At 43.9% G+C, this 16343-nt stretch overlaps 1 protein-coding gene across 2 annotated transcripts in view; it reads right to left on the reverse strand.

The window, feature by feature from the left end:
- Positions 1–2200: 2200 nt before the first annotated feature.
- The window catches only part of LOC124121455 (alpha-aminoadipic semialdehyde synthase, mitochondrial-like), a 28735-nt gene continuing 14592 nt past the window's right edge, over positions 2201–16343 (reverse strand). For both annotated transcript variants that reach the window (XM_048396949.1, XM_048396948.1), the window contains 8 exons: positions 13723–13799; positions 9827–9890; positions 8965–9132; positions 8186–8281; positions 6848–6960; positions 6256–6350; positions 3688–3864; positions 2201–3263 (listed from right to left, as the gene is read on the reverse strand). In XM_048396949.1, the coding sequence (XP_048252906.1) occupies positions 3154–3263; positions 3688–3864; positions 6256–6350; positions 6848–6960; positions 8186–8281; positions 8965–9132; positions 9827–9890; positions 13723–13799 (900 nt within the window). In that variant the 3' untranslated portion in view covers positions 2201–3153. The remainder of the gene's footprint in view (positions 3264–3687; positions 3865–6255; positions 6351–6847; positions 6961–8185; positions 8282–8964; positions 9133–9826; positions 9891–13722; positions 13800–16343) is intronic.

Consider the following 16343-nt stretch of genomic DNA (forward strand, 5'->3'; position numbering starts at 1 on the left):
ACACCTCTGTAGCCTTGTGGTACACTTACTGGGCTACAGATATAAAGGTTGCGAGTTAGATCCTCGGAAATATAAAGAAAACATTTGTCATTTGATTTTACATTTCACTACATGTTACAATCTGAACGGAAGTTATATTAATAAAATACCCAGGACATTATATAAAATCCCTGGGATATTATAGCAAATATGACTTGAATATCCTATAAAATCCCTGGGATATTATATAAAATCCCAGGGACATTACAACGGTTTATGAGATTTAACCCGACTGGAAAGTAAAACCTCACAATAGGTTTAAATGCCTATAGAAAGAAGTCTCTTACTTAATAGCGATCCCAATAAATATGTTTATAAGAAAGACCACATGGCCCTGTGATGGTATAGTGGTGTACATCACAGACCCGTGAGGATCCGGGGTAGAATAGGTCTTCAGCAACCCATGCTTGCTGTGAAGGGCGACTATGCTTGTCGTAAGAGGCGACTAACGGGATCGGGTGGTCAGGCTCGCTGACTTGGTCGATGCATGTCATCGATCCCAATTGCGTGGATCGATGTTCATGATATCAATCACTGTATTGTCTGGTCCAGACTCGATTATCTACAGGCCGCCGTCATATAGCTGGAATATTGCTGAGAGCGGCGTTAAACAACCAACCAAACAACCAAACAACCAACCATCACTGTAAAAGTTTATCTTTTCTTATATCATTATTGTGAAATGAACTCATTTATAAAGCAAACCGATTGATTTGTAATATTAAATGTTCCCCTTTGTTTGTTAAACACCCGTCTCCAATAGAATAGTATACCGAGCATGTAGATAGATAACACTGCCTGGCAGTTTTATCGGTGTATATAGTGCTTTGATATGCAATCTTTATATACATTTTAATTCAAATACCAGTGTACATCTGGCAGCCTGACAACACTGCGCATGATGATGCTCAAGAAGAGATTGTTATCACTGATAAGAGAGTGAGTGAGTCGGGTTTAACGCCACTTTTAACAGTATTACAGTTATATCACGGCGTGTCAGCTTAATGTGGGAGGAAAGCCCGAAGTGATGCAGGTCTCAGACGTTTACCACTTCGGTGAAACCCACGAAGTCGGGTATGGTGCTGACAAACCTAGAAACATAATCGGGGCGAACCGGGATTCGAACCCACAATCATAGGTTTCTGGCGTGCCCATGGGACGCAACTCTGCACAGCGAATCGCGGCGCCTTAGACGACTGGGCCACCCGTGCCCCCACTGATAAGAGAAGTGTCATGATGATATTCACATTTGTTTCTTCATATCTGCTCATGTTAATAATCAATGTCGCCAGAGTGTTACTGAACGGATAATTACGAATGCATTAATGTAATATTTTAGTATTATGCACGTATGCTCTATGGATAATATTTAATGAATAGTGAGACCAAGGTAACCTTACCATGATCTCAATGAGCAAGTGGGTTTCAGTATTTTTTTTTTTTAAATTAGTTAACACCAGTGAGTAAGAACCAATGGAAAGACGTACACAAACATGACAATTAGCATTTGGGAAATGGTAGATATTGCCTTCATGCCAGTGTATACAGATCCGTTAGATCCGTTAGATTTTGTATTGTTCGGAAGCGTAATAGGTGTAGATGGTTACCAAACACATAACATTACTTGCGTGAGGTGAGGTGGTGAGGTGAAATTGGGTTTAACGTCGCGTCCAAGATTATTGCACTTATATAGCGACGTGCATGTACGAGTATGTGTTTGTGTGGCTGCTTGTACTAGTCCGGACTGATGCCGATTTATGGTGCTAGCTCACTGAGATACCATGCCGCAGTTTAACATGAATACCCCACTCAGACACAGTATACTGACTCCGAGCCGACCAGTCCTTGTTTTAGCCCCTTAATGCCGAGCGCCAGACAGGGTAACAACAAGTACCATATTTTATCGTCTTCTGGTATGACGCGGCTGGGGATCGAACCCCGGACCTTCCGCTCTCCGGGCGGACGCTCTACCACAGGACCACGGAGGCGGTCTACTTGCGTGAGACAATCACTGGTCATGTTGTAGTTCATAATTCTTCAGCATGTGTTCTTGTGTACGCAATTCGTATTGAAATAGGTGGGGTGTAAAGTCAAAAACTTAACAGCGTATAACATCAATTCGGATAAGAAGAACTTGGTAAAGAGATAATAGTTTCGAGGATGACAAATGTTCGTTTTTTTTAATTACAAAGACACAGAAGCGACATTGAACCCGAATGCGTTATCATTTGTTTTCTTTGCAATTATAACATTGGTTCTGTGGCTGCAGATTCATATAATAAGAGGCAGCATTGACATTGACTAGATTCTTGAGGTATGGGAGCAAATAGAGAAATGAACAATACGTTGTACTTAACAGCGGAATGCTTAAATCTTCGACATGTTACCTTGCGCCTGTCTTTCGGCATGACAAGGATTGAAGCGTCGTAAAATCTGAACAAACTCGCAAACCTAAAACAGGTTGGCCGTATTTAAACGCAACAAATATTTGGGGTCACACGTTCTCAATTAGTAAAAGTTCGCTCTCGTTTTTAAAGACATGTTCACCATAATAAGAATACACTCTGAAGACTAATGTTTCTTTGCACAATCAGGATGCCTACATTTCTTAATTATTTCCAAGACGAAACTGTATTTCATTTTGTTGATCAATGTGACGATACGACCTTATACTGTCAATAAAAGCGACAAATGCGCTTAGAGTTGGCGCAGAATAGGTCGAGAACTAGTCGAGATTTACGAGATATCATCCGGGTATCTACGGGAAAACAATAACAAAGGTAACAAGCAGTCCCGGTGAATTGTCAGAGAATCAGATCCCCTTTAAGGACCAAATCACGACCATGACACCCGTATCAAATACATCACCATCGATTAACAATTTCCTGTTTGTTTCATTTTTAGCCACTATCAAGCAAAAGGTGTATACTGTACTTTTCAATATTGTCTGCTGTCTGAAAATATGTTTATTGAAAGCGCGTCGTGAACCTGAATATTGTCCTTTTAATATCAATAAAATATGTCTCAATGTCTTTTGACAGAATCAGTTTTCTATTGTTATATCTTCAACCTGTCCTCCTATAGAAATAACTATGATGCGACTGTACATATGCATTAGGCCTTCCTGTCTGTGAAACTGACTCCCTTCTTCTCCAGGTCCGACAGTAGAGGTTTATAGATGCTGCGAGAGACCGGAAGCACGATTCCTCGCTCGGTTATCTCCCCTTGAAAAAATAAAGGGGTAATAATTATGGACTCTATCGAAAATGATAATGTTAATATTTTCATACTCTGATAACTCATTAACACGGAACAAAGTCTGTTGTAAATAATAGAGAGCCACACAAAAACGTCCATTTTCAAACATTTACAGTTGATAATTGGTCAAGTTGGCCAGTAACTGCCTGTTATTGTATGTTTTTTCATTTTTTTGTCTTCACCATGATATTTCTTCATTTTTTCTTTCATTTTGTTACAGCCTTCTGGTTTTGGTTCATGAATATATTTTCACAAGAAACCATTGACGGAGAATATATACGTAAAGAGTCATAGGGGTTGGTGTCGAGAGGTGATGGCAAACAAGATACATGCATTACGGCGGGACTTCTGGAACACTTATGGAGACACAAATATTCCCCAGTTGCTTACCGTTCAACAGCAACATGGCTCCACTTGCGACCACGTGACCTACTGTTTTAGCCATGGCGGAATGTCTCCCCACATCTCCGAACACCGCCATGTCCAACTTCCGGTCCTCGCGGGAACCGTCGGGGAAACTTCCTGACACCTCGATGTGCATCAGAACAAGGTCGCGTTCATCCGGACCTGAAGGACAATCGGGAGGTTTGGCGATGAATTGTCATTCATGTGTAATATTTTAGGAGGTTAGTCTGGCGAGAACCCCAAAACATACAACCATACCTTACAATCAAGTATTGGACGTTGAATATTACGACGTCAAACTTCGCCGGGGATTCCAAAAACATGTTCGGGTTTTTATCGTTTGGACCCGGGCATTATTCAAATGTGTATAGTTAATGTGGAGATTAAACTGAAATGGTCTTCATGCCTTCATGAGTTTCTGCTCTCAATAAAAGTTATCTGACAGAAACTACTTGGCGAGCTGTGTCGCCATGACTGCATTTCTATTTTGGGTTACGATTGGTGTCTGAATGGTTCTGAGCCTAACAATGATTTCAAAATATGATGGACTGCGTTGGTGGTATGAGTTTGATGAGTTTCTTACTTAATGTTTTCAACATAATCCCCTCGGAGGTCCACACACTTCTGCCAGTGATGCTGGAGTGCCTGGATCCTAGTCTGTCTTACAGACCCTGATACAAATATATATCAAATACAGCCCATGCAAGACTATAATGTTTGGCAAGTCTAGATTACTGCAGTACCAGGAAATGAAGAGAGTCACTGGGTTCCCTTTTATTATATTTTTATTAAGATAACCGAACAACTGTTTTTTTCTGTACGATATGTTCATTTCAGAGACTAGATGTTAGTCTACCTGGATCCCAGTGGTGTATGATGTTTCCTACTGGTGATGTAAAACGACCTCCACAGCAATAATGACGTTGGCATCATTTACATAATGCTTACCAGTTTGGGAAGAGGTGATAATATGACGGTGGTAAATCTGGTCAATACGGAGGATGTTTGATCAGGTCAAAGTCATGCATTGCAGTCATGGCGACAACATACTTGTGCACAGATGCATTGTCCCGGGGGAACAACACATCTTCAGTGAGTCTTCCACGACGTTTAGCCTTGACATTCTCACGCTCTTGCTCTAGCAGATTAGCATGACATTGGCCATTGGCCATTGGCCAGGTAGTCAGTCCAGTAGTAGGCTACCTTTAAAAACCACAGAAAACTGCCAGCTCGTGGAACATACTTTGCCTTCTTCTTCGGAGGAGACGTTAGATGTTTCCACCGCTTTGTTGTTTAGTCACTGGCTGATGGTGGTTAACCAAAGACCCATCAATGGTTACAAATCGCTCAACGACCTAAATTCCTATGAGACATGATGAACCTGGAGTCAGAGGCCAGGAAACCCAGCATGCTGAAACCTTTGTCATACCCAGTCATACCCAGTTCAAGCCCAGTTTTGAGCTATCTCTGCATTAGCTACGTGACATGTTGCCAGTCCACTCATAATTATATTCTGCATTTTATTAACATTTTTCTTGTCAATGGTGTCAGGTGAAGGTCTTCCAGAGGCAAAGGAATAAGCATCATTCCCTAAAGTTGCCACCATGTCCACACGGGTGGCTGTTGAAGCCCATTCAGTTGAAGATGGGGGGCACGGGTGGCCCAGTTGTCTAAGGCGCCGCGATTCGCTGTGCAGAGTTGCGTCCCTTGGGCACGCCAGTAACCTATGATTGTGGGTTCGAATTCCGGTTCGCCCCGATTATGTTTCTAGGTTTGTCAGCACCATACCCGTGCTCGTGGGTTTCACCAACGTGGTAAACGTCTGAGACCTGCATCACTTCGGGCTTTCCTCCCACATTAAGCTGACACGCCGTGATATGACTGGAATACTGTTAAAAGCGGCGTTAAACCCAACTCACTCACTCAGTTGAAGATACTTGGTGAATGCAGGGTAGTCAATCATGTCCTTTGCATGAATACCTAGTCACTTTGATCCCTGGAGAAATATGCTGCCGGGATGTGTGTTTGGTTCAAATGCAGCCTGTTAGCATGGTAGGTAATCCATACATGCAAACTGATAAGGGTGTACTATACATCCTTTGTAGCAACGCTCAGAACTTCTCAGTCACCCCTCGTATTACTCCTGAGGGCTTAGGGGGCGGTCGGGTAGCCTAGTGGTTAAAGCGTTCGCTCGTCACGCCGAAGACCCGGGTTCGATTCCCGACATGGGTACAATGTGTGAAGCCTATTTCTGGTGTCCCCCGCCGTGATATTGCTGGAATATTGCTAAAAGCGGCGTAAAACCATACTCACTCACTCTTGAGGGCTTAGGAATGCCTCTTCATAACGTACCCATTTATTAACACAAATAGGTTGTAATACGCTGTGTATAGTGTTAGCACCAAATGGCTCAACTATGGAGGTAGACTTGGAACCTGTCCTGATGCCGTACAGAGTAACGTTACTTTCAGGTAGAGAGTTCGTCACAGCTCGTCCTGGCACAAGGTGCTTGTCATTCTTGAAATATGCAGTGTCAAATATTTCGGAACTCACCAAACATGAACTCCGGTCTCTTCTCCAAGTAGTTAGCTAGCGTATCAAGCGGTGTGCCTTTTGCCTCGATCTCTTCAGACTCTAGTAAACCCAACCTGTAAGATCAACTGTACGGTATTGACAAGTAACTTATGGCATAATCAGTTTGACATTGAGATCGATCCCGTATTATTTTGTTACACAAAGGGTGTACAGTGAAACATCGTTAAGCAGGAATTTCTACACAAGGATACTCTCCACACTCGTGACTGGGTGAGTGAGTTGGGTTTACCACTTTAGTGAAACCCACGAGCGCGGGTATGGTGCTGATAAACATAGAGACATAATCAGGGCGAACCTGCGTTCGAACCGACGATCATACGTTTCTGGCAAGCCTCTGCAAAGTGAATAGCGGCGCCTTAGACGACAGGGCCATCCGTGCCCCCCGGCCTGTAATGATCGACCCTGGCCATGCGTACCAGTGGTTAATAGAAAGAGCCCACGTTCCTCAATAATTCATACACTTAATAATCTGGACATCACAGAAAACGGCGTCATCTTCATTCACTGCACTGGTGTAACATCCAAAGTGTAATACAATGATGTAAATTACCTTTTTATGACCTCCAGTTCTTCTTGACCTACAGCTTTATCCTTGACCTTTGACTCCAGATGTTCTGTCGTGACGTCATCGCTCAGTCCCAACTCGTTGCAAATAAACTTCCTCTTCGAAAAAAAAGAAGCTGAGATTAATATGAAACATTCTAATACATATCAACATTACTGCTGTATAATTTTACTTTGCCATTGACACAGTGTCAAATGGGGCATTTGAATGACTTCAGTTTGTCCCAGATATACACTAAAGAAAAACGTGTGCAATTCTAAAACATAAATTAACGTTTACATTTCAGTTCCAGGACTTAATCTAAACGCACTCTGCCAAAGAAAAGTTATCCATTATCCCTTGGCAAGTAATGATGTGGCCGATCTGTCAAAGGGGACCACTGCTCCTCGGTGTGGTACCCATGTTTCGCATTTGTTTGTAGTTCAACGCCGCAATATTCCAGCAATATTACGGCGGTCTGTAAATGAGCAGGTCTGGACCTAACAATCCAGTGATTGTCATCACGAGCACCGATCTAGGCAACAGGGGGGGGGGGGGGGGGAGTGAATATGGTTTTACGCCGCTTTTAGCAATATTCCAGCAATATCACGGCGGGGGACACCAGGAAATGGGCTTCACACATTGTACCCATGTGGGGAATCGAACCCGGGTCTTCGGCGTGACGAACAGACGCTTAAACCACTAGGCTATCCTACCGCCCAGGCAACTTGGATACAATGAGAGCCTGACCACCCGATCCTGTTCGTCTCTTACGACAAGCATTGACTGCTATATATATAAAAGATAGCTACGTGATAAATCGCAAAGAACAATGAAGAACGAAGTGTGGTTTATTTCACCATAAAACATTGTTCTATCATTTCTGGAGATTCGAACACCAATCTCATTAAAATCAGATCTAAGTCCTCGCTGCCGCTTAACAAAGATCTGAGGACATGCCATTACGGGTCACGTCAGAACGACCTTTCACCCGACCAATCAAAGCGTCGCTTACCAGATCGGACTCTATGGAGTGAGTAATTATTATTAAGATACGGGTAAATATTATAAAGCTTGTACATTTCATCATCATCCTCAAAGAGGCTGTAAATAATGATATCTCATGTAAGAAATAAACGACTCGTGGTAACTTCATTCGTCAACACTCGCCCCTTTCCGTAACCTGCAAGAAGCTATTCGGCTTGTCCCGGAATAACACGAGTTGCTCACGAATGGTGGTAACTTTAGTTACGTACGTGCGGCACCTGCAAATCGCCATGGAGAATTTCAATTTGGGGGATAGGGGGCCTATTCTGGCATCCCTACAGGGGCGCTGCTACCTACCCAGGTTACTCCCCGGGATCCCGCCTGCAGCAAACCAAAAGGGGACACGGAAAACAGACCTAGCTTCATCAAGCCAAGCACACGGGCGCTGAAACCCTGTAACAGAACGAAACCATAAAAACACGTGCATGTACATACTTCAGGCACCTCGTGTCTGTTTTGTACTTATAGTTCCTGCATTTGTCTGAACTGATTGCAATTGGTGTCAATACGTCCGACTGTTAGTGGCAAGTGACCCCCTCCTCTTGTAATTACGTTAGGAATCTGTACAAGAGTATGGATATTGCCGGTAAATTTGTCAAAATTCCCTGCATTAAGAGGAATTGATTATGACAGATGCCAAGGAAAAGATCTCTCCGTTCGTTGTAAGAAACGCTGGCTTTCTTTCCACCAGGGTCCCCAGATCTGTGACTAAGGTACCGACAACAGATGCACCTTGCATCTAAGCGTACCTCGGTACAGAACTACACACATGTACCTTGTATCTAAGCGTACCTCGGTACAGAACTACACACATGTACCTTTTATCAAAGTGTGCCTCGGTACAGTACTATACATATGTACCTACTATCTTAGCGTACCTCGGTACAGAACTACACACATGTACCTTGTATCTAAGTGTGCCTCGGTACAGTACTATACATATGTACCTAGTATCTTAGCGTACCTCGGTACAGAACTACACACATGTACCTTTTATCTAAGTGTGCCTCGGTACAGTACTATACATATGTACCTAGTATCTTAGCGTACCTCGGTACAGAACTACACACAAGTACCTTGTATCTCAGCGTGCCTCTAAGGAAGTTGTCGACAGTCTGTATTCCGTACAGCGTCAGGTAGGCGGGGTTGTACATGTTGGGGAACCCCTCCACCTTGAACTCCGGGGTGAAGTCCAGATCTTGCACAGACTCTACAAGGGAAGGCCCTTCGGGGATGTCTGCAACCTGAAGAAGCATGTGACACTGTTTTAGACTGCGGTCAGCAACGTACACTTATATCACGGAGGATTGTAGAAGATACAGTTTGGACACGGCGAACCAGCGGTTGATAGTGACAGCAACGAGTCCGTTTCACGCCGTCGGTCTACGGTACGAGGCGATCCACCGGGGCGCAGTTCCACAAAACGATCTTTCCGATACTAGTATCGTTAGCCTATGTTAAAATATCATTTGACCGTGTTTTGCAGATATATCGTTACGAAATATTTTCTTTTTACAACGTATTTCAATAACTCCGCTGGTCTTGGGTTCGAACTCCATCTTAACCCCTATAATGATTCCTGGTCTGTCAGTATTATATTCACCATGCTTTTGGGTCCAAGTTTTGATTTCTTTCTACATTGTGATGACACGCCCTGGCATAATTGAAATATTGTTCAATACGGCGTTAACTTCCGTTAAATGGCTTCAGAGAAGTCAGTCATTAGCTTAAGGACCGTTCAATCGCCAAATATCCCCACCGTTTACAAAACATAACAAACAGCCCCACCCCCTCACCAAATATCCCACCCCCTCACCAAACATCAGCACCCCTCACCATATTTCCCCAAGCCTTCACAAATATCCCCATCCATCACCATATAATCCCACCCCTCACCATATATCCCCACCCCCTCACCATATATCCCCACCCCCTCACCTGTCTGTCTTTCAAGTATCCTCCTCCCCGGCAGCACGCATACAGTGAACCACGTGGGTACCAGCTGAAACACGGGAAAGCAAGATTAATAGTTTACCTGAATCTAAATCTGAATGCGATGTAGTTTATCAATGACAAGGACATATCAAAACCAGACATTGTCTAACGAACTTGGTTGATTCATGTCTTTGTATCCCCAATGCGTAGATCAATGCTCAGGATGTCCATGATTTGCAGACTGTCGTCCTACAGCTGTTGTAATGCTGAGTGTAGCGATAAACAACAAACAAACAAAATATTTTTCGAATGTATTATAAATATTAGATCTCTGAGGACATGTCAGGTTAATTTGGAATATTTTTTAATTTGAAGTTTACACGATTTACTGGTTTTCCATTAGAAGAGTCCGGTCACATGACCGCGAAAATGACGCTCATAAACCACTTAATAAAAGCATTTCATTTTGTTTGTTTGTTGGTAAACGCCGCACTCAGCAATATTCTAGCTACATGACGACTGTCTGTAAATAATCGAGTCTGGACCGGACAATCCAGTCATTGATATCCTGAGCATCGACGCACGCAACTGGGATATGAGGACATGCTTCTGTGATTGAAAACTTTAAATTGTGTGTTTCAATATATACGTTGCAAAGAAAACAAAACCCGCAAAAGCAGTGAAATCGTAAATACATGGCAGAGTGTCGCCGACACCAACACAAAATTAATACCAAAAATGATTGGTCATTTCTGCATGGATTGGGATGATTGATTTGTTTGGAAAGAATGAGGTACTGCAGAAACTTGGTGAAGGTTCATACTCCAATGAAGTGAAAGTCAATTTGTAAATATATATTGGAATATAATCATGTGATGTTGGTGTCGCATATGTCATAACGATAAGCTTGATACGCGTATGAGTGTGTATGAGCGTGAGTAAAAGTAAGTGGTTGAGATTGCGTGAGTGCGTGCTACAGACAACGGGTTGGATTTTTGTTTGTTTGTTGTTTAACGTCGCACTCAGCAATATTCCAGCTATAAGACGGCGGTCTGTAAATAATCGAGTCTGGACCAGACAATCCAGTGATTGACATCATGAGCATCGATCCACACAATTGGGATCGATGACATGCATCAACCAAGTCAGCGAACCTGACCACCCGATCCCGTTAGTCGCCTCTTTAGACAAGCATAGTCGCCTTTTACGGCAAGCACGGGTTGCTGAAGACCTATTCTACCCCGGATCTTCATGGGTCGACAACTGGTTGGAGAAAGAGTGAGCGAGTGCAGCTGCGTCCGTAGCCGAGAGTAGCTCAATATATCACAGAACTAAAAAACGTATGAACGAGTGAGTGACTGAGTGACTGAGTGAGTGACTGAGTGAGTGACTGAGTGAGTGAATTGGGTTTAACGCCGCTTTAAACTGTTATATCAGCTTCATGTGGGAGGAAAGTGATGCTGGTATTAAGACGTTCACCACTTTGGTAGTATGAACGAGCAAACCGCACACCTCCATCACAACCGTGGCAGCTCAAAATACGATTGAAATGTGTGTATTTGTGTTTTACTGTTGAGTTTTGAAATGTTAAATTTCCTGTGTGTGCATCAACCTCACAGTCCGAGGGTCTCCACAGCTGTGCCAATGTTTGAAATGTCAATCTTCCTGTGTGTGCATCAACCTCACAGTCCGAGGGTCTCCACAGCTGTGCCAATGTTTGAAATGTCAATCTTCCGGTGTGTGCATCCACCCGACAGTCTGAGGGTCTCTTCAGCTGTGCCGATGTTTGAAATGTCAATCTTCCTGTATGTGCATCCACCCGACAGTCCGAGGGTCTACCCAGCTGTGCCGATGTTTGAAATGTCAATCTTCCTGTGTGTGCATCCACCCGACAGTCTGAGGGTCTCTTCAGCTGTGCTGATGTTTGAAATGTCAATCTTCCTGTGTGTGCATCCACCCGACAGTCCGAGTGTCTCCACAGCTGTGCCAATGTTTGAAATGTCAATCTTCCTGTGTGTGCATCAACCTCACAGTCCGAGGGTCTCCACAGCTGTGCCACTGTTTGAAATGTCAATCTTCCTGTGTGTGCATCAACCTCACAGTCCGAGGGTCTCCACAGCTGTGCCACTGTTTGAAATGTCAATCTTCCTGTGTGTGCATCAACCTCACTGTCCGAGGGTCTCCACAGCTGTGCCAATGTTTGAAATGTCAATCTTCCTGTGTGTGCATCAACCTCACAGTCCGAGGGTCTCCACAGCTGTGCCGATGTTTGAAATGTCAATCTTCCGGTGTGTGCATCCACCCGACAGTCTGAGGGTCTCTTCAGCTGTGCCGATGTTTGAAATGTCAATCTTCCTGTGTGTGCATCAACCCGGCAGTCTGAGGGTCTCTACAGCTGTGCCGATGTTTGAAATGTCAATCTTCCTGTATGTGCATCAACCTCACAGTCCGAGGGTCTCCACAGCTGTGCCAATGTTTGAAATGTCAATCTTCCGGTGTGTGCATCCACCCGACAGTCTCTACAGCTGTGCCGATGTTTGAAATGTCAATCCTCATGTGTGTGCATCCACCCGACAGTCTGAGGGTCTCTACAGTTGTGCCGATGTTTGAAATGTCAATCTTCCTGTGTGTGCATCAACCTCACAGTCCGAGGGTCTCCACAGCTGTGCCACTGTTTGAAATGTCAATCTTCCTGTGTGTGCATCAACCTCACAGTCCGAGGGTCTCCACAGCTGTGCCACTGTTTGAAATGTCAATCTTCCTGTGTGTGCATCAACCTCACAGTCCGAGGGTCTCTTCAGCTGTGCCACTGTTTGCAATGTCAATCTTCCTGTGTGTGCATCCACCCGACGGTCTGAGGGTCTCTAAAGCTGTGCGATGTTTGTAATGTCAATCTTCCTGTATGTGCATCCACCCGACAGTCTGAGGGTCTCTACAGCTGTGCCGATGTTTGAAATGTCAATCTTCCTGTGTGTGCATCCACCCGACAGTCCGAGGGTCTCTACAGCTGTGCCGATGTTTGAAATGTCAATCTTCCTGTATGTGCATCCACCCGACAGTCTGAGGATCTCTACAGCTGTGTCGATGTTTGCAATGTCAATCCTCCTTTGTGTGCATCCACCCGACAGTCTAAAGGTCTACCCAGCTGTGTCGATGTTTGAAATGTCAATCTTCCTGTGTGTGCATCAACCCGACAGTCTGAGGGTCTACCCAGCTGTGCCGATGTTTGAAATGTCAATCTTCCTGTATGTGCATCCACCCGACAGTCTGAGGATCTCTACAGCTGTGCCGATGTTTGCAATGTCAACCTTCCTGTGTGTGCATTCACCCGACAGTCTGAGGGTCTCTTCAGCTGTGCCACTGTTTGAAATGTCAACCTCCCTGTGTGTGCATCAACCCGGCAGTCCGAGGGTCTCCACAGCTGTGCCAATGTTTGAAATGTCAATCTTCCTGTGTGTGCATCCACCCGACAGTCCGAGGGTCTCTTCAGCTGTGCCGATGTTTGAAATGTCAATCTTCCTGTATGTGCATCAACCCGGCAGTCTGAGGGTCTCCACAGCTGTGCCGATGTTTGAAATGTCAACCTTCCTGTGTGTGCATCCACCCGACAGTCCGAGGGTCTCTACAGCTGTGCCAATGTTTGAAATGTCAATCTTCCTGTGTGTGCATCAACCCGGCAGTCTGAGGGTCTCTACAGCTGTGCCAATGTTTGAAATGTCAATCTTCCTGTGTGTGCATCTACTCGACAGTCTGAGGGTCTCTCCAGCTGTGCCGATGTTTGCAATGTCTATCTACCTGTGTGTGCATCCCCCCGACAGTCTGAGGGTCTCTACAGCTATGTCGATTTTTGCAATGTCAACGTTCCTGCACATCCTCCGACAGCGTGTTGCCTATCTTACCTGAACTTGTACTTGAGAGGATTGTCTGCACATTCTGGGGCCGGGAGTCCGCCACACCATAGTTCGTAGGACGTCACCTGAAACATACATTGCTGACAGCACTCGTTACACAGTGGGTGTCCCTTCATTGCGAAACTGTATTGCGTATTGTGCGCTCTCTTGTCCTGGTCCCGACTAATGCCAATTTTAAAGTGCTTGCCCACTGAGATACCAGTTTAATATAGAATAATAAACGAGCTACCGTGTAATACCAGAACTATATACGAGTTTCATAAAATTGGTATTACACGGGAGCTCGTTTAGTATTTATTTCTTACTTGCCGCTTATAACCTTTTTAAAAATCCACTGTCGTTTGTGAATAGGCAGACATATCTACGCGATAATCCTATTGAGTTTAAGAAAACAACGGCCTACCTTTAGAATTCAGGAGTCCGTTCCACAGAGCTACTATAGCTACCTCTACTCAAAGACTTACGACTGTCGTTGCGCTACGATCGCCTTGTGGAACTGGGCGCTGCGCCACAAAGTTTACAATCTGGGGTCATCGAGCGTGCATAAGCTCCTCTCAGTGATCTATCATCTCCACATGCAGTGTCGTTGAATAAGCCAAGGGATGTGGGGAGTTCAATATTTGTTAGTGAAACTTGTTCCCGCAGGACATAACCACGTGCTTTGGTATTACACAGTATGCAATACAGTTGTATGTATATTAAACGGGTGATCTCTTCACTTCACACAGTATACTGTCTCCGAGCCGACCAGACCTTGTTTTAGCTCCTTAATGCAGAGCACCAGGCAGGGTAACAACAAATGCCATCTTTTAACGTCTTTTGGGTACACCGGGTGGGGATCGAACCCCCGACCGTTTGCTTTCTGGGAGATCGAATCTAAGGAACCTAATCTGACCAATCATCGCGTTAAACACAAATTTTGAACAGCAACAACCGCATACTGAAACAGGGCAAAGCATAAAAATATACGAATTGTAACGTGATAACACCAATTTTGAGCATAATTGGATTTAATTACTTCTTCTCAGCAGCACGCACATAATAAATCTGAACTTTACAGTTTTTAAATGTTTTAAGTCCAAATATGAAAATGTGTATGACGAAGCCGGTTTCTTGAAGGTCAAAGAAAAATAGTCATGTAACTCATTGCATCATCTATCACATGACCATCCTGATGAAAACAACACAGAAAAGAATCCTCGACCATAAACCAATTAAAAGTGAGGACAGTAACTTGTATAAACACTGCTTCCTACAATCACCATTCATCATCAACGAGACTGGTTTCTATGACAGTTGAAAGGTTAATAGACTGAAAACGATTTATCAGAAAGAAAGATATGATGACAATGATCTGTCATACCAGTAGCCTGTCAACCAACTTACTGAGCAATTACCTCATCTTCCGAGATTTATAGACCAGACAAAGCCCCCATAGATCATTACGTGAATAATAGTTATCATATAATGGATAGGTTTTTTTTCGGCAGGATAAAGCCAAGGGATAAAAACGGTATCCGTTGAGGTCGTTCACGAATAATATGCAAATAAAACAGGACAGGTATAAATCGCCCACGGCTGTCTGTAAGCAATCGAGTCTGCATCAGACAATCCAGTAACTTGCATCATGAGCATCGACCTACGCAATTGGGATACGATGACGTTCATCAAGTAAGCGGCTTGTTTTACCACCCGATCCCGTTAGTCGCTTCTTACGATTAGCTGGGTTGCTGAAGACCAATTCTAACCCGGATATTCACGGGGCGAGCTGACATTGGAAACATTCTTGAAACGTCCCTACATTTATCGTGTACTTCTGTCTCCGGGTTTTACTTGTAGTGCCATGATCCTATCTTTGATCCGAATATGATCCTTGGGTGTCGGTATGGCTCCTGGTCGTAGGTTTCAGCGATGTCATAAACTATATCAGTTTGTTTTCTTTGTGTGTTAACTTTGTAATTATCGCCGCAATATTCCAACTATACGACTCGGGTTTGTAAATAATCGAGTCAGGACCAGACAAACAAGTGATTGACAATATGAACAACAGTAAATTCATTCTTAAAGATATAGAAACACTGTGAAATTTAGTTACCTATGCCATCTGTATTTGTGCAGAAATATTTCAGTTCTAATGTTGACAGCAAGTTTTGTTGAGTGGCTCTGTGTTTTTAGACTCGGTTCGCCTCGATTATGTTTCTAGGTTTGTCAGAACCATACCCGTGCTCGTGGGTTTCACCGAAGTGGTACACGTCTGAGACCTGCATCACTTCGGGCTTTCCTCACACATTAAGCTGACACGCCGCGATATAACTGGAATACTGTTAAAAGCGGCGTTAAACCGAACTCACTCACTCACTCACTCTATGTGGGCTACAGTTTAATGGCACTATGTTTTAATATCTGTAGTGAAAAGCAACTCCATCTGTACGGAGTATACTGTTTAGAACATTCGTAGAAACTCGTATCTTCTCTCAAACGAGCCAAAACGTATAAGTAAGTCTAGACGCCGACTATCATGGTGATCAGAATTAATTTGAGGTTGCTGAAGCGTGCAGTCTGTCTGACTATGGAGCAATAATGTTAAACTAACCTCACTGCTAAATAGA

This window comes from Haliotis rufescens, unplaced genomic scaffold (genome assembly GCF_023055435.1).
Source record: "Haliotis rufescens isolate VD_foot unplaced genomic scaffold, xgHalRufe1.0.p SCAF_16, whole genome shotgun sequence".
Classification (NCBI taxonomy): Eukaryota; Metazoa; Mollusca; class Gastropoda; order Lepetellida; family Haliotidae; genus Haliotis; species Haliotis rufescens.